At 40.8% G+C, this 27,095-nt stretch overlaps 1 protein-coding gene across 1 annotated transcript; it reads left to right on the forward strand.

Moving 5' to 3' along the window:
* The first annotated feature begins 327 nt into the window (after positions 1-327).
* Positions 328-26,955, forward strand: ift88 (intraflagellar transport 88 homolog). The gene is made up of 24 exons (XM_055148489.1): positions 328-480; positions 2,007-2,069; positions 2,263-2,322; positions 4,518-4,583; positions 9,143-9,206; positions 9,718-9,787; positions 10,482-10,572; positions 10,661-10,765; positions 10,927-11,029; positions 11,367-11,713; positions 12,244-12,314; positions 13,490-13,576; positions 15,330-15,429; positions 18,311-18,397; positions 19,002-19,188; positions 20,090-20,198; positions 20,749-20,899; positions 21,653-21,768; positions 22,131-22,183; positions 22,585-22,650; positions 22,723-22,829; positions 24,554-24,617; positions 26,362-26,466; positions 26,595-26,955. The coding sequence occupies exons 1-24, from the start codon at positions 400-402 to the stop codon at positions 26,711-26,713; spliced, it is 2,472 nt and encodes an 823-aa protein (XP_055004464.1). The 5' UTR covers positions 328-399; the 3' UTR covers positions 26,714-26,955.
* Positions 26,956-27,095: the final 140 nt, after the last annotated feature.

Raw genomic sequence — 27,095 nt, forward strand, 5'->3', positions numbered from 1 at the left:
TTATACAGAATTAAAATGTTATAATATGAAGTGTCATATGGACAACGATAATTATCCTGTTTACTTTACGCATATTACTTTAAAAGAACAATGTATTAACAATTCAGGATTAGATCACATGAGTGTGGTAGAACATGAGCATTAGAATATAAAAAGTCCGAGTATCAAAATATCAAAGAGGAAATTATAATGAAAAAGTGCAGATTCCTGTTCGTTTTGTCTGTTTGTCTGAGTTCTAAAATTCTACATTCACAACATGTCTGCTGGTGCTGAACATGCTTTAAGTAGGTTACCATGGTGACGGTCTCGCTCATTGGTCCCGCCTCCATTGCAGCAGTTTATGGTGAGGAGACAGAAGCTAACACCGTCAACACAACAGTCTCCAGGACGCTTTCACAAATGGAGAATGTGCTTTTAGCCGTGGAAGATGACGACCTTTACTCGGGTTATAATGATTACAACCTCGCGTTCGACACCGAGGTGAGTTTAAACAAGTGGCTCGGTTAGCTTCGGGATTAGCCAAAGTGGATTGACCGCTAAACCAAGAAACGTGTCATCTTTAGTGCAACGTTTATGTAAACATTAAAAAACGACGACCCGCGCGTTTGCCGTTTTATACCGCAAACAATCACGCAAACATCAATTCTACTTTGACTCCTGCATTAAAGTGCGGCTGTTGCACCAAACACTGCTAAAAAACTTTTCAGCCAGTCTGAAACTCAAGAAAAATATTCATTTAAACAATACAAGCATTCATTCTGTTTAGGTGTTTGATTGATTGACTAACAGAAAAACTGTTGACTACCTTATACCTTTTGTTTATTGTAGAGATTGGGAATTTTTCGGTTGAAATCATCCAAATGACTCTAGTGAAGGTTTATGGAGTTTAAAAACATAGCGGAGCACTTCCTGTATTATCACATGACATCACAAGGTGGAACAGCGTGTTTTCTGTTTGAGAGAAAAACTCAGGTAAAGATGCAGGGTTTGTGTGTTAAACGTGTGTGAATGAAACAAAATACAACTCCAGGTCTGTTTGTGATGAAGAAACATCATATAGATCAGAAAATATAGCACAACCTGGATCCTTTAATTACAAAAATTACATTTGCAATATTTTCATGCACAATATTAAATGATGAAAACAAAGATTTTTGAAGATTTAAACAGTTACACTGTTTTGAGTTGAGATTCATGTTTGCCCATCTACTAGTGGTGCTCTAAATTAGATTTAAGTTAAGTTTAAGTTAAAAAATAAACAAAACCATATTAGTAAGTTAACCTTTATTTATATAGCAAGTTTCACTGATAAAAACCCCCCACGAAGTATAGTGCAATGAACAACAATGCAAGAACAAGAATATTGTCTGTAACCTTAAAATACATTTTGTTCATGTACTTTTTTATTAGTTTGTCAAACAAAAGTGGTTTATTTTGTGCAAGACATTATTCTTAACATTAAACACTTATCAGTTCTTGGTGTTTAATCATCATGTCTAGTTATGTTTCTAATAAGCTATGCTAGTTTACAAAATCATAAAAACAGTCTAATGAACATATTATCTACATATTTCACTCTTGCGAACTAACGGATAACCCACAAAAACTGGAAATCCTGTTGTGCCGTAATACTTGACAACAAAAGGGGGAGCTCCTGGACTGGCTTTTTTCAGAGATTTTATTATAGTTCTATGAGAAGGACCAACAGGCCACTCCTTGACTAGGGTCATGCCAAAAATTTGCTTTCGATCTCGTCCCTTTTGCAATTTCCCATTTTGACCCTTGTAAAATAAAGGTTGCTGAATAACAGTTCTGGAATTACCTCTACGTAGGTGCCTGCCCTGTCCAACCAGAAAGTTAAATTATAAACCACAATAAAGTAAAACATAATTTTAATAATTATGCTAACTATATTTTAGTGAAATTAGTAGTCTAGCCTATAGTCTATACGCACTTTAACGCTAACCCTAACCCTGTGAATAACATGACATATTCATCCATCTTAGGAGCTGGATAATGATGTGGGCTTCCAGCAAGCAGTAAGGACCAGTCATGGCAGAAGACCTCCTGTGAGTACACCCTGTCACATATACAGTATGTCATAGTATGTCAAGCTACCATCCTCCGTGGTCATAGCAATTAATCTTTTGAATGGGGAAAGGTTCTCACTAGGTCCTCCATATCAAGAAGGAATTGTTTGTTTGAAACCCATGAATACTTATGCCATATACATAGCCCTGTGCTCACTCTCCTGTGTTCCAGATGACAGCAAAGTTCCCAGGTACTGCGGTCGGCTCACGCCCACTGGTCTCATCACTCGGGGTAAGAAGGCTGGGCTCTATGTCTGGCTTGGCATCTCAGCATTGTAGTTTTAGACCTTCTGTGCAATAGGGCTGTAGGCCTGTAGTTTTTTAGCTGCTTAATTGATCGATGGTGTGTTAGTTGACACGTTCTTTTCTTTATATTATAAGGATTTATATGAGACAACAGCAGAAAGAAGAAGTGAATGACAGAATGGGTTGGGTAGTGTTTGGTATTTAAATGTAAAAAGCCATATTAAACTCATTCACTCACTCGCTCACTCACTCACTTCACAAGTTTTGTCTGTCTTTATACAACAAAATTTCCTAGTACTTTTTTCTGCATAAATAATTTTTGCATGGACATGTGTATGGGTGTAGTATTGTGCTGTTTGGGTCAGGTGTACAGAGATATGAAATAGTTCCGAGAGTTAGTCGACTAATTGAAAGGCAGGACAAAATTTCAATATGTTTTGGGAGTGTCCAGATAATGATGAACAATATGAAAAATGTGCCACAATCTCAGCAGGTCTTTGTCAGATTCTAATGATGACAGAGTCACAGATGTGAGAAAGAGACAATCTCTTTTGATAACATTGTACTTTGCTGTGAACCTGATTATTTCTGTAACCATATTAATTTTACCTCCCCCTCATCTGTATTAAATATTATTGACCTGTAGAAAGCTGTAACGTAATTGCCGGATTACAAATAACATTTTATATTTAAATAATATTTACTACAGACAGGGCAGTTAAAATGAGATTCGACATTTGTGAATTTACCTTTTGAATATGTCATGGCAAAGTACAACATAATAGATAAACATATTTTATTGATCACGAAGGAAATTCAAAGTTTGGCAGCAGCAACATAGAAACGAACATAGCAACATAGAAAAGATATTTAAAGTTCTAGGGATGCATTGTACAGATGTAAGACATGTGGTACTTCCTGAGTGTGTCTGTAGAGCAGGAAAAGGACAACAACCTGTCCTCAAAGGTGTTGTCCTGTCACGTGATGGTGCTGCACAGGGGGGTGCGAACACTGTCAACAATACTCAAGTGTTTATGGCCCTGTTGAGGTGTTTGATTTTCATTAAAAAGGTGAGCTACCTTGTATTTTACACAATAATTATGGTTGGATAAATGAATAAATTAATGTCGAAATGGACGCAAATATGTGTTCCATGGATGTGAAATTAATTTTGATGGAATTTTGTTTATTGACCTAGGACCTAGTTTATTGACATAGGACCTAGGAAGAGGTATTCCTATTTAAAACCCAGTACTATTTCCTCTATTTTTTTATTATTTAATTGATGATTATTTTAATAAAAAATAAATTCTCTGTTGGCACTGCTCTGTTACTCAAGGTAGACTTTAATCTGATCTTAGATTTAACACAATCTGAACATAAAGAACGACTTTGCTGGAACCACAACAGGTAAGGTGGTTTGTGCTGTTAAACAAGTCCCTCTCTAATAACATTACAGTCACAAGCCAGCTAGCATTAGCAAACAGTTTTTCCACGCTCATATTTTTGTTGAAAATCAAACTCCTAAACAGGTCAGTAATTGCTGAACATTCCACCATACACATACATTCAGAACCCCTCCAAGTCTTTTCAAAATAAATGATGTGTCTGTGCTTAACTCTACTGATATTTTGCCAAGTTATAATTCTTTGATTTTTTTCTTTTTCATTTTTCTTTATACTTGACGATCTTGTCACAATACAAAAATATCATACTCTACTTCGATACTAAGGAATAGACTCAATACACAATACCGATTCTGATACCGTAATGAAAATGAAAAGCACATTTTATTTAGACAGTAGAATGTGATTTTCAACATTAAATCAAGCTCCCTTTTTTATTATCATGTGGCCTAATATCTATGCAATTAGTCATCCAGGTAGGTCCCATAGTGGTAAATGGGTGTATACTAGTCTATGGTACAGCTCAACATCATTTTAAAGCTATTGAGGAAAGGTTTGTTTCTGTCTAGGTATTGAAAGTCTCATTCACAACTCAAGTGATTGTCTAGTTTTGATACTAGTTGTAGTATTAATTTGTATCTGAATTTCAATCTTTTGACAGCACTTAACACCCAACATAAAATTTGAGCACATTTCTAAAAAAACATTGATTTATAAGTCTTGTATGACAAGGGTCAGGACTAAACTGATGTAAGCTTCCTGTTGTGTTTTGGAGGCTCGGGTCCCACTGGCTTCCTCAATGGCTTCTTCGCTGGGTCGACCACTGACTGGAGCAATGCAGGTGAATACTTCCTCTGTGTTTGAGAAGAGCTTATTGTTTGGTTTGGTCTGTGCCAAGGAACTACCACAGACTGGATTTTCTATGGACAGGGCTAAGAAAACTGCTGCAGTTAAATGTACTTCTTCTGATTTAGACTGCAGTAATAGAAGTAAAGTGTACCTACTGTAATTCCATAGTAATGAATTGCAGTTGCACTGTCAGTTTCCTTCTTGCCTAGATGTTTCTTTGTTTGGAATGTTGGCATGGTTTTAAATGTACCAATATATCAGTATGACCTTATTTGTCCCAAGGGGCAATTTAAGAGCATTGAGGAGTAAAATACAATAATATAAAGCTCAAACAAAAGTCTCAGTGCAGCTCAACTGATTCTGCCAGATGAGCTTTGGAGACACAAGAGCAAGGCCTCTTCTAAGGCTCTTTCTCCCTCCGCTCAGTTGTTTTGAGATGAGAAGGGAGTGTGGGTGTTTCCTTTCTAATGTCTTGTGCCATATTTGGTGTAGAAAGACTAGCATTTCAGAACCAGCTGGCTCCATGCTCGAATCACACAATCCATTAGTCCTTAACTTTTGTCCCTTGAACCACACATACTACACTCCTTAGTTTGTCAAACTCAAACTCAAAATTAAAGCCGCGCGCGGCGATGGTGGCCCTCGCCCCGGGCACGCACCGCCCCCCCTGGCGAATGCCGGGGACTCGCGACTGCCCCGACACACCGCTCTCTCTTCCCGACAGCTCCCGAGGCCAACAGCTCATCCACCAGAAAAATGACAGTGTACCTTTAAAATTGGATAAAGTGAATGATTCTAGAGACAAACTGTAGACACTAAGCCACAGGTCACGTGACTTTAATGGTCAAGAGCACTGTCACACTAAGGTCGTTTTCACACCGCTAGTTCGATTATTTGGTTCGCACCAGGCAATAAAATTGTTATTATGTAGCAAATACACTCCACTGTGGTCCGCGTTCACACCGGCAAACGAACCAAAACTGGTTCGATTGACGTGTCTCAGTTTTCCCCGGTAAAACGGCGATACTCCAGTTATCAACACCGATGTTCCTGTTAATACCACGGACCGTCCTCATCTCAAATTATCACCATGAACTCATAAAACAGCAACATGTAGAACTTTGTACAAACTCACCGCATCAGCCCAGAGTTCGGGTAACAGCAGCAGCCAACAGCGCTCTCAGTAGCGCGCAGCTCCTCAGGACGGGGCTGGGGTCTGGTCCTTGGTCTTCTGTTACAAGTTCGTTGGTCAGATGGTCCGGAGGCTCTGTCCTCCATGTGCTGGTTCCAAACGGTGGCGAGCAAGACCAGTGCTTGATGGACTGAGTCCGAGCGGGTACTTTCAGTCGTCTGCGCGCTGTTTCCGTGCGGGAAAAGCAAGAATGCGCTGTGGACTACAGGTCCGGGTGGGCTGCTCCGGTTCTCCGCGCTCAAGAACCGCGGCTGGTTCCAAGGTGGTGCAGCATCCGGACAGAAGCGTGAGTCCAGTTTGGTTTGTTATATGTTGTTCTGAGCGTCCGTCCTCCGCGCATTTGGTTCTTCCCGGGGAAAGCGCTTCCTCAGGTCGAGGCTCCCCGCTCCAGCTCCTCTGAGCCCGGCCTGAACCGGAGCTGCCCCCGCTGATTCGGGACTCTGGTTTTGATCTAGTCCGACTGTATTTCTCACACTAGGCTAAAAACAGGGACTTTTTTAAGTTGTATCAATTGAATGGGCGATTGCCTATTGCCATGAAATTATTTGGTTAATTAAAGCCTAAAATAACAAATGTTGGTTGCTGTGTGATCACGGGGGAACACCGGGACTTCTCTGTGTGTGTAGGTCCTGAACAGGGGTACGCACCCCCAATTTTGACTCACTCTGGAGCCACACGTTCGCACGTACTTGCTCTGATCTTCGTGCGTTACGTTCTCTGTATTGGCCATTGTTGGTAAAATAATTCGAAAATGAATCGCGGCTGCGTCTGGACAACAATCTGTTACTGCACTGGAGTCGTACAGCGCGTCATTTCAGACAGAGGAGACGCGTGTCCCTCCCATGATGCATTTCGAATAGTCCGTTTGTCCATACTGTCTATGGTTTGGACCCGGGTTCGCGTTCACACCAGAGGAACCGCACCAAAGTTGGTCATTTGGTGCGGATTCAAGCGAACCGAGACCACCTCTTTTTTGCGGTCTCGGTCCGCTTGATTTGGTTCGGGTCCGAGTCCGAGTCCGATTGACGCTTTCACACCAACGCAAACGAACCGAACTAACCACTTTTGGTTCGAATGGACCATTTGGTGTGCACCAAATACTGTCGGTGTGAAAACACCCAAGACTAAGTGCATGAAAACACATCCTCCACCAGAGAAGTTACATAGTGTGGCTTTAAATTTCTCAGAAGTGAAATTATTCTAGAGGCCAAAGTGTAAAACTAGGGCATAGGTCTTACTAACTTTTATGATGAGGAGTACGTCAGTGAATGTTTTGGCAAAGTTTTACAAATGAATGTAAAACAAATTTTATGTCACACAATAATAAATTGTGTGCATTCATATAGGTGGCGCTGTATCCCTGATAACTGTATTTGACATATCAATGGAATAAGGGTCATGCAGTGTATAACTGATAGAAATGTCATCACAATCGGACAAAACATGTGCATATAATAATTTTTACAATATTTTTGGGGGGATTCTCTGTGCCCCTGCTGGCCAACCGTGAAAAATACACCATGACTGTAATAGACATTTTTGCTTATAATCATGCAAAGAATTTATTCCCCGACTTTGGTCCGATAATGTTGACATTTCATGTCTAAAGAGGCGTTCACACCAAAGCGTCAAAAAACGCCTTGACGCCTCTATTTGGACGCGTTTGCGTTTGAGTTTAGACGCCCCCGACGCGCGTCTTTGACGCCGTGAACAAACGGGACAAAAATACTTGACGCGCGTCCGTTGCCCTGGAAACAAAAGCCCGGTCCCGGTCTTTTCCCGAAACAATATCAGACCAGACTGAGAGAGTGTTTTTATGACATAAAACATCAGCGGAGGAGATCGGGTCGACGACTGGGGCGTATATATATTTATACTCCGCTAATGATGATAATGTGGCCGTGACAGGTCACCGAAAAAACAGGAAATGAAGGCGTTATTCGCCGGCGTGCTACGGGCGAACTGTAAGGAGTATCCCAAAAAAATTTGGCAACTTCTGTGAGTTCATGTCTGTAGATGTGACATGTCAAATTTGAGCCAAATTGGACCAAACCCCGGGGACTTGAATCTTTTTGTAGACCCCCAAGTCAAAACGGCGGCGAATGTTTGATCCAATATGGCCGACTTCCTGTTCGTCATAGGGGTGCAGAATGACTGACTTTTTTGCTTGTAATCATGCGTAGAATTTAATCCCCAAATTTGGTGCTAATCTGATAATGTTGACATTTCATGTCAATGGTAGGGGGCGCTATAGTGTTCACTTTTAATATGTTTTATACTGTTTTATATTCAGGCTGAGATCACACATTAGTGATTCAAATTTCAGCACGATCCGATTAAACATGGGCATGTAATCATTTTTTAACTATTTTTGGGGGGAGTCTTTGCACCCCTGCTGGCCAGTGGTGGAAAATGCATCATGTCCGTAATAGACTTTTTTGCTTGTAATCATGTCTAGAATTTAATCCTCGAATTTGGTACTAATCCGATAATGTTGATGTTTGTCAATGCTAGGGGGCGCTATAGATTTCATTTTTCATATGTTTTATGGTGTATTATATTCAGGCCGTGATCAGGCATTAGTGATTCAAATTTCAGCACGATCGGAGTAACCCTGTGGGTGCAATCATTTTTTAACTATTTTTTGGGGGAGTCTTTGCGCCCCTGCTGGCCAGTAGTGGAAAATGCAATTTGTCCGTAATAGACTTTTTTGCTTGTCATCATGCATAGAATTTAATTTCCGAATTTGGTCCAAATCCGATAATGTTGACGTTTCATGTCTATGCTAGGGGGCGCTATAGAGTTCACTTTTATTAGATTTCATATTTCATTACATTCACACGAGCATCACGCAATTGTGATTTGAATTTGAGTTCTCTCGGACAATGCCTGTGGCCGTGACAGGTCACCGAAAAAACAATAATTTATAATAATAATAAACAAACGTAAGAAACCGGCGAAAAACAATACCCCTCGCCCCTAACTTTGTTAGTGGCGAGGGCCAATAATAATAGAGCGTAAGAAACCGAGCAAAAACAATACCCCTCGCCCCTAACTTTGTTAGTGGCGAGGGCCAAATATTAAGATAGAAATCATCTAAAAATTTTTTCAAAACTGCTCACTGTACCAGCTAGTCAAGAGCTGCCAACCGTGACCATGGCAACCACAGGTTCTATTTTGCATTTACATGCATTTTATTGATCAAGAATATAATTTCCTTGTCTCCATGAAGATTTGTTTTGTGCAATTCTGTGGAACATCTTAGACGGAACAATAACATCTGCATGGAGAACAGAAGGTTGCCCCTGAAAAGTGTCTCTAACATTTGTCATGTTGTGATGGGACTGGGTCTTGTGCAGGACGGAGCTCCAAGACCCATGACAGCCATCCGAGCAGCAGGCTTCACGTCAGCCCTGACCAGAGGTGAGACCAGCTCAAACTGTCATGTCACTGCTTACGCGGAGTTACCACTTTTCTGTGACAAAAACTGAACCAAAGACTAGATAGATAGATGGAAAAAGGAGAAATGTCAGTTTCTAGTCAAATACTCCTCAGTTACACATAATGCAAATCCACTGCCCCACACCAAACATCTCTACCACAGAGCAGCTGTCTGACTGACCAACACAGTCATCACAGACACTGAGCATCCTCTCCATAACCTCTTCAGCTTCTACCCTCAGGCAGCAGGAGAACTCATCGACTGTGGACTGTGTGACGTCACCCATAGTCTTTAGCTTCAGTCAAATGAAGGTCATGAGGTTTGCAGTTACAGGGGGAATTTGGAGCCAAGCTCCATATTAAGAAAAGGAATTCATTTATGGACAAAAATCATTGTGTTTTAGGATGTGAAAATGTCAGCCAGTGTCATGACATGTAGAAACAAATTTTCTTCAGGGACGATACATATGCTATCATATATGTCTGATTTCAGGCAGCACCTTTGATCCACTTGGCCAGTCCAGAGGTCCGGCTCCTCCCCTGGAGGCCAAGAATGAAGACCTGTAAGTGTATTGCAGTAGTATGTGCCACAGGGTCAATACTTTCTACCAGTTTGGAAAATTATTTCTCCAAACTACAGAACACAAACTGTAAGCTCCTTTGTAAACTCACAAGAAAAAAGCACCATGAGCATATCATTAGGCTGAGATTTAGTCTATATGATTTAAAGCACAAAACTGTACACAGCAATTTGACAAACCTAATGCAGTGTGCAGTAGTTTCATTAGTAGGATATACGCTGGTTGTGTTGTGATAGCACTCTGAAGGGAGAGTGACTTGGCATGAGGAGCAAAGGGAGGGGGGCTTAGAAGGTAAACAAAGTGAAACATATTAATACATGTTTTCTGTGAATGCAGCATTTTCAAAATAATAAAAGATAACCTGGTGATCTAAATATGTTATGTGTTAGCAATTAATATGCCCTAGAATTAAAATACCCCCTCATTAATTAATAAATTAAATCTGAAATGTGCATGAATTACACTAATCATAAGGCAGATTTCACAAATAATGTAAATTATTTATTTGTTTTTGCTGTAAAAGATACAGATAAGAGTACCAAGCGTCAAAATGGCGTAATAAGAGCAGTAGTATGACTAGATCCTTACCAATACCTTTTCCGTAAACAGCACAGACCACTTCGGCTTGGTGGTTGCTTGTATTGATTTGTGCTTGACTTGTTTTCGTATGTCTTAGGCCCGAGGAGAAGATCAAGCTGCTGGAGAAGAGAGTGAACGAGCTGATCGAGGAGAGCTGCATGGCACACAGCATAGGCTCCTCACAGCTGGTACATGCTCGTTTAGACCTCCACACTAGTCTCACTTTCACTTTCTACAGCTTTTAATCTGTCATAATCATGGTGTTCTGTTCTCAAGGCTCTTGAAAAGGCAAAAGAAGCGGGCAGGAAGGAGCATGCGTTGGTGAGGCAGAGGGAGCAGACTGGGAACAGGGACCAAGCCAATCTAGACCTGACTTACTCTGTAAGTACAGCTCAGGCAGCTCTGCACATTGTGTGTGTGTGTGTGTGTGTGTGTGTGTGAGACCCTGTGCGTAGAAGGAGTGTGCATGTCACCCTGTGTGTTACATGAACGTGCATATGTCCCTGTGTCAGAGTGTGCATGTGACACTGTCCTTCTTTCAGGTGCTCCTTAACCTGGCCAATCAGTATGCCAACAACGAGATGTACACGGAGGCCCTCAACTCCTACCAGGTCCTCATCAAAAACAAGATGTTTAGCAATGCAGGTAAGCCACAGTCAGTCCAGCTGTGCCCACTCACTATCTGCTGGGCTTCTAAGTATTTTATATCCCCTAAAGGGGGCGCAAAGTCAGAGAAGCTTTTCTTTATTAAAACAGATTGAATTGTTTATGGATATGGGGGTGTGCATGGTTGTGTTATACGCACACAGTGCACAGTGCTCTGACAATAAATGATTAATAGCATTTTATTGGCTACTCTATATGTCAATTCAAACACCTGTTAGAAATAGATCATGTTTTTCACCACAGAAGATTGTACACTTATAGTACTTTGAATCTATAAGTGATATGCTGCATTTCAAATGTCTCATCTGTCCAAAAGGCAGACTGAAGGTCAACATGGCAAACATCTATGTGAAGCAAAAGAACTACCCCAAAGCCATCAAGTTCTACCGCATGGCTCTGGACCAGATCTCCAATGCTCACAAGGAGGTGCGTATCAACATCCAGCAGAACATCGGCCTGGTCTTTGTGCTCATGGGACAGTACTCAGACGCCATCACCTCCTACGAGCACATCATGAGCGAGTGCCCCAACATCAAGGCTGGCTTCAACCTGCTTCTGTGCTACTTCGCCCTGGGGGACCGAGACCGCATGAAGAGCGCCTTTCAGAAGCTCATCTCTGTCCCTCTCAACATCGACGACGAGGACAAGTATATCTCTCACAGTGTGAGTACTAACTAACTACACACTCTGCTTACTTACTCTGTACTCTGTCCTCTGTACTCTGTACAGTATACATAGGATATTCAGCTATTGAGAAATTACAGTTACATGACACTGGGAGTGTTCTTCATACATCTCTATTGGCCAAATGTGCAGCAGGTACCATGGAGACACAATGCACACATTAAACACAGACAAAAACATTTAAGATAATAGCAAAAATCATCTTACCTGTTGTACTTCCAGCTAAGTCATCTTTTTCTAGGTAGATTGTGTTAAAATAAAGCTCAGATTAATGTCTAACTTGAGTAACAGAGCTTCAGACAGAGTAGTGTCTACATTTAGCTTCACACCCTCAGAGAATTTTGAAAACATTAGCTGCAAAAGTATAAGTTTGCTTTTCCCACTAAAATACAACATTCAGCTCATGAACATATTCTTCAACTGTTTTAATAATAATTTGTGTAAAAGTTAATCTAGAGCTTTCACTTTGTCAGACACCTGCTTACACCTTATATCTGCTTGTGTTTCAGGATGACCCTACCTCCAACATGGTCATCGAGGCCATCAAGAACGACCGGCTTCATCAGATGGAGAGGAATCTGTAGGTACCATGTGACCATGACAAACTTGATACTGATACTGATAATTTGCTGCTGATGTCGTCAACATTCTCCGGGGGTGTGATGCTAACTGTATGCAAAGCTCTGCCAGAAGCTCTATTAGACTTTAAAGATCACATATTGGGCTTGAGCCAGCTATATAATTATAATCTATGACACCCATGGATCAGTGTTATAATTCCCACATTTTAAATCACAATAGCCATCTGAAACAACTTCATTAAAGAAACAATCTGCAGACTTCTGCATTTATAAAAATGCAGGGGGAGCTGATGTCATCTTAAACACAACAGAGTCGGTGTTATGAATCTGTTGGGGTGAAGTTTAAATGTCTCATACCATGTACACCACAGAAAAGAGTCCTCCGTAGACACAGTGGTTGTCATAGCATACCCTGCTACGTGTCACATCAAGACATGAAAGCGAATTTTGCATTGTAGCTTCTTAAAACACCATCATGCAACCTTTTGTAGGCTTGACTGTTCAGTGAGGTAGTGCACGCATGAGACTGGTGTCGGTGAATGTGGCATCTTGAAAGCAATAAGCAATTAAGGATTACTTTTTAAAATTAAAATTATTTTCTTTTATTTTCTTAATCATGATACGTGCATGTTTAAGAAAATAAACATCAGAATCACTCCAAATACAACTGCAAGAGGTTAAAAGAGAAAGGAAAACAGCTATAACATGGTTAAAAAGCTCTGAAATTTTGCATTATAGGTTAACTTTAAATAATCTTTATTTTTAACACAATCTGACCAGAAAGAGCTTATCTAGGTGAGATGATTTGTGTCCTTAAACAAGTCTCTCCCACATAAAATTACACTCACAATCTAACCAGCCAACATTTTCTCTCATCTTTTTTGTTGAAGATGAAACACATAAATGAACGCTTACATTGATCACATGCTCCTGAAATGTGTTGCTTCTGTCCATTTTTCTTTTTTTTTTCTTCTTTTTTTTGTATCTTAAAATTTTTTAGACAGTGTTTGCAAATGTGTGCATTGTGTGTCCATGGTAACTGCTGATCATTGCGCCATAGAGATACATAGAGAACACCCCCAGTGTGATGTCAATGGAAACTATCAATGGTGGTCATGTGTCTAGACTCCCATAGGACTGTTTATACATGCGTTACACTCATGTCTTTCTGTAGGAAAGCTCTGGCTGAAAAGTACATTATGACAGCAGCCAAGCTCATCGCTCCAGCCATCGAGTCGTCTTTCGCTGTGGGCTTTGACTGGTGAGCCTCCGAACACACTCTACTTCATTATTAAAGAGCCCATATGACATCATTGTCTGATCTATGTTATAATGTTGTATCCTCATCAAAAACATATCTGGAGTTATGTTTTGCATATTTAGGTAGGAAGTGCTCCACTGTGTTTTAAACTCCATACATCTTCTCTAGAATCATTCGGATAATTTCAGTCTGTGAGAGAGCTGTAAACCACGGCCTCACTTATTGTAGGGCCGGGTGATATGGGAAAAAAATTATCACAATTTTATTTTCTTATATTGATCTCTATTTTTAATTAGCTTTTCTTCCATCCTATTAAAAGATAGACAGAGTAGAGTGTCAGGACCACTAACAGTTTTTATTTCGACTGGACTGGTAATTACAGAGAAATCCACATGTAAAGTTTGGAATACATTTGTAGGTGAGGAGAAATAAAGACACAAGACAAAGAGATGCGCTGCGGCCCTTCCTGCTTTTTCTTAAACGAGAGCATATCCTCATCAGCACTCCACACTCTAACTGCCACGTGATTGGCTGTAGTTCTGTCCATTAAAATGAGCATGCTTTATCAAGATCGACCTAGGTAGAGATTGAATCGAGCTTCTGATTTTTGGCACAGCTCTTCTTATCAGGTGTATACATTCAAGTTTGATGTGCTTGCAATAATGTGCATCAAATTAAATATTTACATAAATTACAGTTACATCCTCACTTTAATTATTAATTATTATTAAGTTGCCAAGTTTGTTTTCCCCTCTTTCACTCCTCTTTTCCTTTCCTTCAAGCTGATTGGCAGAGGCACTGATTTGGAGGTGCACCTTTCTCAATGCAGGCCTGGTGTACACTGCAGGTGGACTCTGTCAAGTGCTACTGTGGGATTTTTTATTAAATAACTATACACTGAATTATTTAAAAAAAAACTTAATGCAGTTGCTAATGCTGTTGCCAGTCTTTACTGAACAAAAGGTAAAACATAGCTGTTGAAAACTACCATTTCATGACGTCGTAAGGTGGAAGGACCATTTTGAGCTTTAAAGATATAAACAGACTAATAATAAAGGGTTACTTGGTTTGTTTTTGAGGAGGTAATAATATTCTAACGTGGCTTAAAGCTCACAATCAATTTTATAATTTTTTATTATTATAATATAGGACCTTCAAACATGTTCACACTGTAAAAAACTAACATTGCACTGCTCAGTTATGGAAGAAGTCAACTCATTTGGTTTATAATTCAAAGCATGATTATTTGAAACAATCTATGTACTGCCAGTACAGTTTTTGTATTTGGGTAAATTTGTACTTAATTTGCACAAGTGACTGAGTACAACGTTGGAAGTTAATATAATTGGAAGGACAGAACCTTCAATAGGGCACAGAGCTTTGTATTTTAAAATGACAGAACAAAAAAATAGAAGAAGCAGTGCATGAAACGGAACTGTTCAAAGCATTTCATATTGTCAAATGTCAACAAATGTCACTTGTCTTACTCGCAGTGGGAGGGGTAACTAAAACTTTTACTGTTGCACTGTAACCCAAAACATGCTACATAGGTCTCCAGGAAAAATTGCTGATAGCTAATGGAGGTCCGTTAAATACAATCAATCAATTAATTGCTGTAGTTGTTGTAGTAACTCAAGTAGGAGTAAGAAGTTGTGTCCAGAAACTACTTAGACAAGTACAATTGTATTAAGAAGTTATGCAAGTAGGTCTTATAATATGAAAAGCCATGGTGTGTGTGTCTGTCTCTGCTCAGGTGTGTGGAGATGGTGAAGAACTCTCAGTATGTGGAACTAGCCAATGACCTGGAGATAAACAAGGCCATTACCTATCTCCGGCAGAAGGACTTTAATAAGGTCAGCACACCCACAGTCCATCTCAAATCACCCCCTTGTCCATACTTATCTGTATTTGTAACAGCTTCCTGTGTCCTGTGCTGTTGGTTTGGCCGTTGGTAAATGATCTTGAGGGAGTGACTCAAGTTTTTGAACCTTTAGATTTCCCTGTAGTTGCTGTACTGACCAACTCCTACTAGTGTTGTCACAATACTAAAATTTCAAACTTGATTTCGATACTAAGGAATGGACTTGATACTATTCCCTTTTTAGAGCACTATTTTGGGGTCATGCCATTTTTAGTGTTGTCTGAATGTCCAGTTGGTGAAAAAGACCAGACAATATAGACCATTATGCATTGTGAGAGTTGGGAAAACAACAGCGTTCAGTGGCAGGTGTTTAACTGGACACAACATGACTGAATAAAAGCAGATAAAAGCGCTGGTTTATCACACTGTTGATCTGTCATTATGAATAAAACATTCGTAAATAAACTTATGCTGTAAAGGTTCCTAGCGTTAGCTGCTTACCTTAGCTCCAGCTGCTGAAAGAGCAGTAATTTCACACAAAAAGCAAATAATCAAGTCTGTTTACATGATATCCAGCTTGACAAAAACTTGTATGCTTATTATTAGTCCATAAATACTTGTGTGATCATTATAAATGACCTAGACACCAGAGTTGCGTGACCAGAATGTAGTGAGCTGCATGTCTAAAATGCTCTTTGAATGAGCGCTCCATATAGTCCATTAAAGAGTGCATTCCTATGTAGTAAATGAGGGGTTAAGGACTGGATTTAACATTCAGACACAGCCATAGTACTTTCTTTTCCATTCTCATGTGGTCTTATACAGCTCGAGATCACTGTAAAGCTATTTAAGAAAGGTATCTAGTTTTGATACTAGTTAATATCTGATTTTAGATACTTTTGACAACCCTAGCTCCTACTTACACACATCTTTGTCTTGCTTTTGTCTCACTTCCTCCCACCCTGCATGCCTAAGGTTGAGGTATGTTAGTCTGTTTTGTTTTCAGTCACAGCTTGTAGTTTACGTTGCATTGTTTCATGTAGCAGCCAAAGACAAACCAGTTAATCTTGACTAGAAACCTATCATTTTTTGGCATACTGTGGCCACTGTCAGGAAAATACATATGCTAAAAACTCCCATATCTGTTTCATTTTTCCAATTAAAAAAAACAATATTCAACTTTTGAAAGCTTTCACTGGGTTAATCAGCTATGTGGTAACTAATGGTAACAAGACCTCGCCTGGCAAATCCAGACTGATATCTCTCAGTATTTTTTTATATGTAGGATATCAGTCTGGTCTCTGCGTCCTCTTCGCTTCTAGAGTCCAACCAAATGTGATCACGTATGAAATGGTGTTTTGGAGATTTTTAAGATTTCTACCATGTTTTAGCATACGGTTACGGTTAGTTGTAACATTCTGTACAATGCTCAGCCCACAAGCCTACATCACCCTTGCTCCCACCCAACAATTCTCCATAAATATACATAAATGTGATACAAAACTGTACACAACACCTGATATGATGTGCAGTAGTTTCATTAGTGGGATGCATACTGAAGAGAAAGTAACTTAATGCAGGGAGCAAAGGGAAGGGAGAGTCAGAGAGTCAAAACGAAGGTGAAACTTATACATTCTTTTTGGTGAATATAGCATTTTCATAACAATAAAAAAATAACAGTGTGATCTAAATATGTTATGGGTTGGCAGTTAATACATCTTAGACATAAAATACCCCCTCTTTTGCTTCGCTCATTGTTTCTGCAGAAATCCACCATGTTTTTCAGTCCCTTGTGATATGTTTTTTTTTTTTTGTAAAACATTGCTTTTTGTTTTGGTAAGTGAGCACCATGCGTGTCCCTGATTGGCTAAGCCACCTATCAATCATGCCCATCTTAAAAACAGAAATTCACTTGTCTGGACTCAGTTCTTCATAATGTATTGAAGTGTGTATTCTGGTCCCAGGCAACACAAAATTAGTGTAATCTGTTATTAAAACAGAATTTTTGTAGAATTTTAGGTTTAATATGTTTTTGGACTGAAATAATGCGGTAATTATTATTACCACATAGCTGGTTAGCCTCCATCAACAAGATGGAGGCTTTAAGTTTTCATTACATTTTTTTTTTTTTTTAAGTTTATGGCAGAAATGAATGGGAAATATACTTAAAAAAATGCAGCAGGATACTTAAGTATTGTGGTATCCTTAAGATTGGGTTAAGGGAAGGTATACTTTATTGAGCTATCACAAGGGGATGTTCTAAACATATCTGTATGGTGAAATGTTTAGCAGTCACCATGGTGATATAATACACACACTGAACCAAAGGTAAAGGTAGCTGTTAACTTGAAACCTACTACTGCATGACATCTCAAGGTGGCACTGAGCATTTTGAGCTTTTGACATGTAGACAGATTAATGATAAAGGTGAGGTGAGGTAACCACATTCTAACATGGCTTGAACTAATACAAACATTCTATAACATTTCAGAACATGTCTGATCAGTACATTTTGTTTTTTGCAGAGTACATTCTACTATCTAAATAATCACAGTCTTTGTGATTTGAGAATTGCAGCAACTCAATTGTGATTTCAAATCGATGGTGATATATTGTGCATATAATACCTGTGTTGTATGTAGTAGCTAAATCACGTACAGATCATCTTTTCTTTTGTGAGATAAATTCATTTGTACATAGTCCCTGACAAATAAGGATCACTAATCCTCCTGTGTAGTGCGTAGTTCTTCTGTCTGTCTACGGTGGATGTCCGTAGTGCCTTCTGCCCCTAGTGCTGACGGTGTGCCACAACTTATCCTCGATATGTAAACTAATGACACCAGCAGAACTAAACCCTGTGATTTGATTTTCAGGCTGTGGAGACTCTGAAAACTTTTGAGAAAAAGGACAGTCGGGTCAAGAGTGCAGCAGCCACTAATCTCTCCGGCCTCTACTTCCTGGTATGTTGTGATGCTCAGGTCCTCTATAGGTACTGGTCACTGACATCTTCATGTTTACTTTTTGATTTTTACAATTTTTGGGGAGATAATACATTCAATTAATATAGCGCTTTTTGAATGCTCAAAGTATTTATAGTGCATTAGTCTTTCCCTCCATAGTTGGTGATAAGCTAGTAATGTAGCCACAAGTGCCCATGGATTGACAGAAGCGGGGCTGCATCATGGTCTTGCTGCTGTGTTGCAGCTCCACTGTGGGACTCTAATCTAGCTTGACACTTGTTTGTGTTTCCTTTTAAATTGGTTGCTTTTGGCACATGTTCTCACACATGCAGCTTTCATAGATGGGGGCAGCAACAGCAGAACACTGCTCTTCATGTGACTGTCACTGCAACAAAATTGGACCAACACTGCAGTCACAGCTGGGCCGGGTGCCGTCTCAGTGACGCATACATCATTCATACACTAATGTGGGTGCAGTGTCCTGTCTAAAAACATGACTGTTGTATTCCTTAGAAGAACGTAACAGTTGCTTTACTATAGGTTTCCATGGCAACAATTCCCCTTCAGAGTAGTTTCTGATCCTGAATCTGTTGTCTGCCTACAGGAGAAGGACTTTGAGCAGGCTGATCGCTATGCTGATCTGGCCATGAGCGCGGACCGTTACAACCCCGCTGCTCTCACCAACAAGGGCAACACTGTGTACGTCCAGCATGATTATGAGAAGGCTGCCGAGTTCTACAAAGAAGCCCTACGGAACGACTCCTCCTGCACAGAGGCCCTCTACAACCTGGGTATGTGCATCCTAGTGCTTCTCCTGTGTATTTGCACTGTTGTACTCCATCTGTGTTAACATGTTAGAGAAAGAACAATGGCTCAGTCAGATCAGAAGCTCAGGATTCTGGTGCAGTTCTCAAATCACAAAGGTCATTCATTCAGTAATAGAATGCAGAGAAGAACATATTGTTTTTAGAAAAATCCTGACATTCCTTATTGATTCTTTGCAGCTGATGTCATCAACATTCCCTGGGGGTGTGAAGCTAACTGTAGGCACCCCTCTGTTTAGGGCTTTAATTTAACACAATCTGAAGAACTAGATTAGTTACAGTTCTAAAGGTGAGATGATTTTTACTGATAAACAAGTCCCTCTCAAATAAGATTAAGGTCGCAAGTTAGTTAGCATTAGCCAACAGTTTTTTTTAGTTAGACCCTCTCACCTTTTTTGTTGGAAAAACCAAAAACAAAAACCACCAAAACAGGACCAGGAATGCTCACATTGATCACTATGAAAATGTGAGAAAAATGTTGTTTAAACACATTTAGTGTATTTTCTTGAGTTTTCAAATGTTAAAACTTTTTGGCAGTGTTTGTTAATGTTTGCATTATGTTGCAGTCCTTCTACCATAAACATACATGCAGAACACTCCCAGCGTGATGTCACTGCAAAGTATCAATTAGTTTGTCAGTTCGTACTTCAGTTTTCTCAAATTTGTATGTTTCTGGAGTTGTTTCTAACGCACTCTCAACAGAGATTACTTTTTAATTAACCTTTGTAACCTCAATTGTCACAAAACCATGTCGCCCTAATCGGACTTTCCTTAGACATGGGCTGGATTGTGCTCACAGTTGTTTATCTGGAAGATGAATGCTGATGATTTCCCTTTGCTCTCTGTCCTGTCTTCCTTTCACACACAGGTCTGACCTATAAGAGGCTAAACCGACTAAAGGAGGCTCTGGACTGCTTCCACAAGCTCCACGCCATTCTAAGGAACTGTCCACAGGTCATGTACCAGCTTGCCTCTCTGTATCCTACCCACACTTTCAACAGAACAATGGATTCACTCACTTCTCTGACCAGTTTGAAATCTTTTATCTTATTTTTCTTATTTTTAGTACTTTTTCACATTCAGGTTCAGGTTAGAATTAGGATTAAAGTTAAGTTTAAAAACAGGTCATTTGGTGCCAGTCCTCATCAGCACCATGCGCTCTTACTGCCACATGATTGGCTGTTGACTTGTCGATTAAAATGCGCATTCCTTATCATGGAGATCGACCAAAGTTGAAATCGAGATCTATCGATAGGCACAGCCCTACCTTAGACTCTTTCCTGGATGTTTGTCCTGTGATGGTGACTGGATTCTGTTCAGCGAAGTTTCCTGTGGTCATGTGCATGATGCATGTAGCATGTGATGCCTTTCTCTCTCATATGCTTTTCCAATACTGTTCGGTCTCCAGCTTTGGTGGGTCTGCTCTAGTGTTATTACCCTGCCATTCAAGTGGTCCTATTAAAATCCTAGACATTTGACTTAGTCGAATGATGTAGTGGTCATGTTTTCCTGAGCAGGCTGCGTTAGTTATGAGCTGGTGGAGGAACGTCCCCATGCAATGGACTGGCTCATGCAGGTGCTCACTGTGGTGCCCACAGACGCCAAAGTCCTGGCTAAACTGGGCGAGCTGCTCGACTGTGAAGGAGACAAGTCTCAGGCCTACCACTACTACTATGAGGTACTGTACCATACTCTTCACCCACAAAATGCACAATATATCATACAGTATTACAATGATCACTATCGCTAAAACACAAAAGCTACACAGACCTGCCAGCCTCCTTGGAGATGTTATGGTTGTGCCAGGGATTTTTAACAGTATCAACTAAAATCAGGGTAGATAAATGCCGGTGGCCTGGCCAAGTTACAGGTCAGATCTGTGGAGAGGCATTTTTGAGCAATAAAACCACCTACCACTGAATAAATGCAAGATATGTTTTAGACCAGGGTTTTTCAAATTGGGTGAATGTGAGCCAGATGTGCACCGTTATTTTTTCTTCACATGTGTCGCGCCTCCCTAGTGGCTCTTTGGCGCCCCCCCAGGGGAGGCAGGTCTCACCTATTGAAAACCTGTGTTTTATTTTACTATTATGTCCCTAAATCAAAATATGATCATTAATAACAGACCAGTGAGGTGCCGTCTTTCCCCAGGTTTGCTCCCGCTAGCGTTAGCAACCGGTTTGATTGACAGTGTTGCTAAGAGGAAGGGGTGTTGCCTTCAGCAGCCTGATTGACTGAATTTCAAATTTGGAACTTGGCTCCAAATTCAGCCCTATAAGTGCTAGCCTTGATGAAGTTTATTTGTATGAAAGTGAACACTGTGTATGTGTCACACTCTCCTGTCTCTTCTGTGTACGGTATATGGGCAGTAGTGAGCTTAGTACACATGAGATGTTATAGTATACAACTGCACAGATGTCTGCCCTCTCAGTCTTACAGGTACTTTCCGTCCAACATCGATGTGATCGAGTGGCTGGCAGCTTATCACATAGAGACGCATTTCTTTGAGAAGGCCATTCCATACTTTGAAAGAGCCATGCTAATACAGTAAGTTTACTCCAGGACAACAAAATTGCTATTTATTATTTATTATTGACCCGATGACCAAACAGCAATGAAACTGTGTGCAATTGAGGGGGAGAGGAGGAACTGTGTGATTGGCCTAACCGGTATCCCCTACAGCCAGGTGTTTGTATCAGAAAGTGGCTGTGGCCTCTAAAGTTTGGAGTTGACCAGAAAACTACAGATGTACCTCGTTTGTGCTAAAATGGCCAAAAAAGCACTAGGAACAGTAGACAATGCTATTAAAATACCATAGTGTTTCCAGTTAAATCTTCAAGGACACTATACCTGCACTATAAAAAAGCTGTTTCAGGGTTCTTATGACACTCTTTACTCTATACTTGCAGACCAACAGAAGTCAAATGGCAGCTCATGGTCGCAAGTTGCTTCAGAAGAAGTGGTAAGACACTTGCTTTTGTCTGTGTTTAAAAATTCACGCTCTCCTCGGGGTCACATAGACCTGAAGAATTTTTTATTTTTTTTCCTTTCCGCTCTCTTGGGGCAGGTCAATCAGACCCAAAAGTGCTGGTTGGACACTGCTTTTGTATCTGTCTTTGTCTTTTTCAAAACTTGATGAGATGTACTGTGAATTTTTTTTTTTTTAGCAATCTTTAATTGCTTATTTTTCAAACGCCATTTTGCCAATCTTCTCCCATTTAGATGAATATTGAATATTTAAAATGTGCAAATTAGAATATAATCCACAGATGACAGATTATAATAGCAGACACAAGCAAAATATGTCTTCTGTCAAAATTATTGTTGATTAAAAATGTTTCATGCTATTTCACATCTCTGCAGGAAACTACCAGAAATCCTTGGAAACGTATAAAAAAATCCACAGCAGGTTTCCAGAAAATGTGGACTGTAAGTTTAAAGTTTGCTTTTAAAGCTGTATGTGGTGTGGAGGAGCTGGCTCTGACTGGGTCTTGTATGCAGGCCTGCGCTTCCTGGTGAGGCTGTGCACTGACAGGGGTCTGGCAGATGCTCAGGAGTATGCTGGAAAACTCAAGAAGCTGGTGAAGATGAAGGAGCTCCGGGAACAGGTATGCACCATCAGGCAATACGATTCCCTTACGGTTCCTTACCATACATGACTAACGACACCGATAATAACATGATAGGCAATACTGCTATAATCACTGTACCGAACATGGTATTCAATATCATTTTTAATGTGGGACTAAATGCCCAATCTCCATCCATAGTAACAATTCAAAAGCTGCTGAACTTGGCAGTGCCTAGAGGCCTCATGAGGAGTATGCGGGGAAGGGGTGTAGCTATTCCAGTTTGTCGAACTCCGCCCCTGCAGCTGTGTGTGTGCGTGTGTGTGTGTGCTCGTGTGTGTGCATGTGTGCACGTGTCTAACTCCGTCTCTACAGGTTTCTGTCTAACCCAGGCCCTGCATGTACATCTAACTCCTTCCCTGCAGGTGTGTGTCCAACTCTGCTCTGCAGGGGTGTCTGTGTCTAAGTTAGAATCAGAAAAAAGTTGAGTTTTTTGTGGTAAAATCAGGCATGGCATTCCATACAAATATCTCTAACAAAATGTCATGTCAGACAATATACACTGCTCAAAAAAATTAAAGGAACACTTCAGATCACATTGTGAAATAAATATGCTGGATATTAAATATGGACAGGGCAATGTCTTAGGAAGAAAGCTCTCCTAGAGTAACTGCCTGTCTCCTGAAATCTCCTTCATGTTCTGGAGATTGTGCTGGAAGACACATTCAATCTTCTTGCAACAGCACATCCAGATGTACCACCCTGGAGAAGTTGGACAATCTGCATCTTCTGTAGGGTTCAAGGGACAATGGGCTTCATTTCTTAGTGAGCCAGAGTGTTGGAGACGTGTGGAGACACTTTTTAAAAAAAATATTCCATCCAGTCCTTGTATTTGCAGAGGTCACTGGTGCTAGACTAGTGCATGTCAATGGTCATAGTTCTCCTGCCACTAAAAACAGTCTTACCCACTCCACAAAACACCCGAAACAAATCTATTATTACACCAGACTGTCCATGTGAATGTCTGTGTTGATAGAATAATGTCTGATATAAAACTAACCTTACATCACATGAATTGTCACATGTTGAGGGACTATTATTTTCTCATATATCAGTCCGCTGCTGCCGAGCTTTCTCTCAGGAAGTTCAACTCACTGCTGCTGCTCACACAGAAATCCTTCAAATGCAAGATTGGTTTTACCTAAAATTATTCCATCAACACAGACACTCACATGGACAGTCTGGTGTAATAACAGAATTGCTTTGGGTTTTGCTTTCGGGGGGCAGGATAACTGTGGCCATTGACATGCACTAGCCTAGCACCAGCGACCTCTGCAAAGACAAGGACTGGATTGAATATTTTAAAAAGTCTCCACACGTCTCCAACACTGTGGATCACTAGGAAATCAGGTCCTATGTCCAAAATTTGTCTAAACTGTCCCTTGAAGTAATGGCCTCATACTCCCAGTAGTGATCACTGCAGCCAAAGCAGCACTTGAGGAAAAGCCAAAAAAGACCAAGAGGGAGAAACTTGAAATGACCTTCACATGTAAAACCAGTCCTGTTTTAGGGTTTGCTCTAGTGTCACCTGTTCTTCATTTCCATTAAAAGAGGAGCATCCTTTTGTTCCTAAGACATTAACCTGTCTGTATTTGTAGAGATGTCAAATTTATATTATTTCACATGGAGAAAGTGTTTCTTTCATTTCTGGAGCAGTATAGTTGTAGTTTTCTTGCTCAGCCTATTTGTCTGTTCTGGTGCAGAGGGTGAAGTCAGGACATGAAGGCAGTGCCAAAAACCGGAGAGAGGGCAGTGCTGGGAGCACAGGTGAGTCTTGGAGCCCGCAAAACCTGGGTTGCAGCCACCTCACCTCTTCCTATGCTGGTTTTTATATAATAAACACATATTTGTACTAGTATTTTTGGTTTATATTTACAATAAACAAATCAGTGAGTTGTACATCAGTAAAACCTAATAACCGCCTGTCTCCCTCTTCTGCGCGGCATAGAGGACATAAAGACAGTCTGTCAGTCCCTCACTGCTGCTGTCCCTCAGTCTGTCCCTCACTGCTGTCCTCTGTCCCTCACTGCTGTCCCTCACTGCTGTCCTCTGTCCCTCACTGCTGTCTCTGTCCCTCATCCCTCATGTCCCTCACTCTGTCCCTCACTGCTGCTGTCCTCTGCTGTTCATCACTGCTGTCTGTCCTCTGTCCCTCACTGTCCCTCACTGCTGTCTGCTGCTGTCTGTCCCTCACTCACTGCTGTCTGTCCCTCACTGCTGTCTGTCCCTCACTGCTGCTGTCGTCTGTCCCTCACTCACTGCTGTCTGTCTGTCACTCTGTCTGTCCCTCACTGCTGCTCTGTCCTCTGTCCCTCACTGCTGTCGTCTGTCCCTCACTGCTGTCTCCTTTGCTTTGGATCCTCCCTGGATGAGTGAAGCTTTCATTAATAAGTTATTTAATGCTAATCAACAATACACCAGACACTGAGACTGTGGCTGAATCATTCAGATAAAAACAACTTTCAGAGCCTACAGCATGATTAGCTGCCGAAATTCAGTTCTACCGTGAGTCTGGAGCTTTGTAAGTCTGGTAAAAGGCTTTGGCTTTCTTCGATCTCTGATGATGTGTTTATCCCGGTGCAACAGTAATCCACAATCCCTGAAACTCCAGTAAAGTTTGTTGATTGTGGCCCACACCATTTCTACTAGAATTCTCAGCTGCAACCACTGAGAACAACCTTAACTGAACACAACTTCAGATGTGAAATGAAGACTGCGTATTCTTGGTACTAATTGGAAGTTTGTGGATCTAAGCCTGTTCAAGATGCCTTCATTTGAATGGCAGCTATTAGGGAGGGGAACTTGTGAGTGAGCCAGAGTTGGGGACAGGGGACCAGGGCTCTGCTGGTAAACAGGTCAGCACTGAGTGCTTCCACAGACTACCTGAGAAATTTCCCTCAGCTGTGCCAAACCCGCAGGCCCATATGGTTTTCTGTTCAGCACAAAATGTCTCTGTCTCTGCTCATATTTTTACAGTGAAATTTGTTCATATCATTGTTAAAGAAAAGCATGCACATAACATTTATTTGAGGCTAAATGAATGACTTTGTACTAGTATTAGCCCCTCAAGCAATGAGGACATAATCAGCAACTGTTTCCCAGTATTCAGAGGTTCATTCACCTAACTGTAAGAAAATAGTGTACTACAAATGTTGCATCATGTAATGTTGTCATACCAAAATAAGTAATGTACAGATGGCTTTTAGATATCATATTTAGTGTTTGAGTAAACTAGATCTAATTGGAAATTGTCGTAAAAATGTCAAAATTTTTGACATTTTACCACATTTTTTCAAATTATAAATCTACTGTAATCCCATGCAGTTGTTATAGTGGATTTAATGGACACAAAAACGTGATAGCTTGTGTGTCTGTCTGATGCATGTGCTGTATGAATTCTCCATGTTGACTGTTGAGGAGGTGTGAACATCGGGGGAGCGTTGAATTTATCTGCCCCCTCTGAAAGCTGGCCCTGGTCCCACTAAAGGTCCACCTCCTCCTGTGTTTGCAGACAGTGGACACAGCAGCAGCAGCCGAGGAGAGCGCCTGAGCTCCAGACTTCGCTCACTGCCTGGGAACCACGAGCCCTATGAGACCAGCAATCCCAAGGAACTGGGTGAGACCTGGGGGCGTAGAGGCAGGAGGATGGGATAGAGACATGGGAGGGTGGAAGAAAGAAAGATGTTTTTATCTCACATACAATCCCATCTTTTTGTTCCCACTGGAATTGTCGCGTGTGCGCAGATGCATCCTATGTGGACCCCCTGGGACCACAGGTGGATAGGCCCAAGACTGGAGCCAAGAAGCGTCAGGAGGAGGACTTTGAGGACGAGGAACTGGGGGACGACCTGCTGCCTGAGTAGTCCCTGTCCACAGCATAGATCACAAGTGCTCTCACCTGTATTTCTACCTCATTTGGTTTCCTGTAGTTTTTTTTGTTTGTTTTTCTTTTTGGGGGGGGGGGGACATTATTGACATTATTTTCATTATTTTCCACAATAAAAGTGGTTTCTTTCTTTTCTGTTTTGCTTCTTCTTTTGCTCTTCGCAGCAATTGCAGCTTCTAGTGTTGAAGTTTGAAATAAAGTGATGAGCGCCCTCTGTGTCAGTAATTCTAAACAGAACAAGGGAAACATATTCTTCCTGATTCAGTCAATGCCTTACCCCCTCCTCCTCACTCACCCATCCCTCTCCCTCACCTCTTCTTTACCTCTCCTCCCTCGTCTTTGTGACCTCTCTTCCTCCT

This window comes from Boleophthalmus pectinirostris, unplaced genomic scaffold (assembly GCF_026225935.1).
Source record: "Boleophthalmus pectinirostris isolate CB_2022bp ecotype Guang Dong unplaced genomic scaffold, ASM2622593v1 HiC_scaffold_1, whole genome shotgun sequence".
NCBI lineage: Eukaryota > Metazoa > Chordata > Actinopteri > Gobiiformes > Gobiidae > Boleophthalmus > Boleophthalmus pectinirostris.

What these genes read in the sequence shown, in the direction of transcription:
- ift88 (XM_055148489.1), top strand. Translation starts at nt 400, where the DNA reads ATGGAGAATGTGCTTTTAGCCGTGGAAGATGACGACCTTTACTCGGGT. An exon ending in GAGGCCAAGAATGAAGACCT is followed by an intron (nt 9,788 to 10,481) that starts GTAAGTGTATTG and finishes CGTATGTCTTAG; the next exon opens with GCCCGAGGAGAAGATCAAGC. An exon ending in GCATAGGCTCCTCACAGCTG is followed by an intron (nt 10,573 to 10,660) that starts GTACATGCTCGT and finishes TCTGTTCTCAAG; the next exon opens with GCTCTTGAAAAGGCAAAAGA.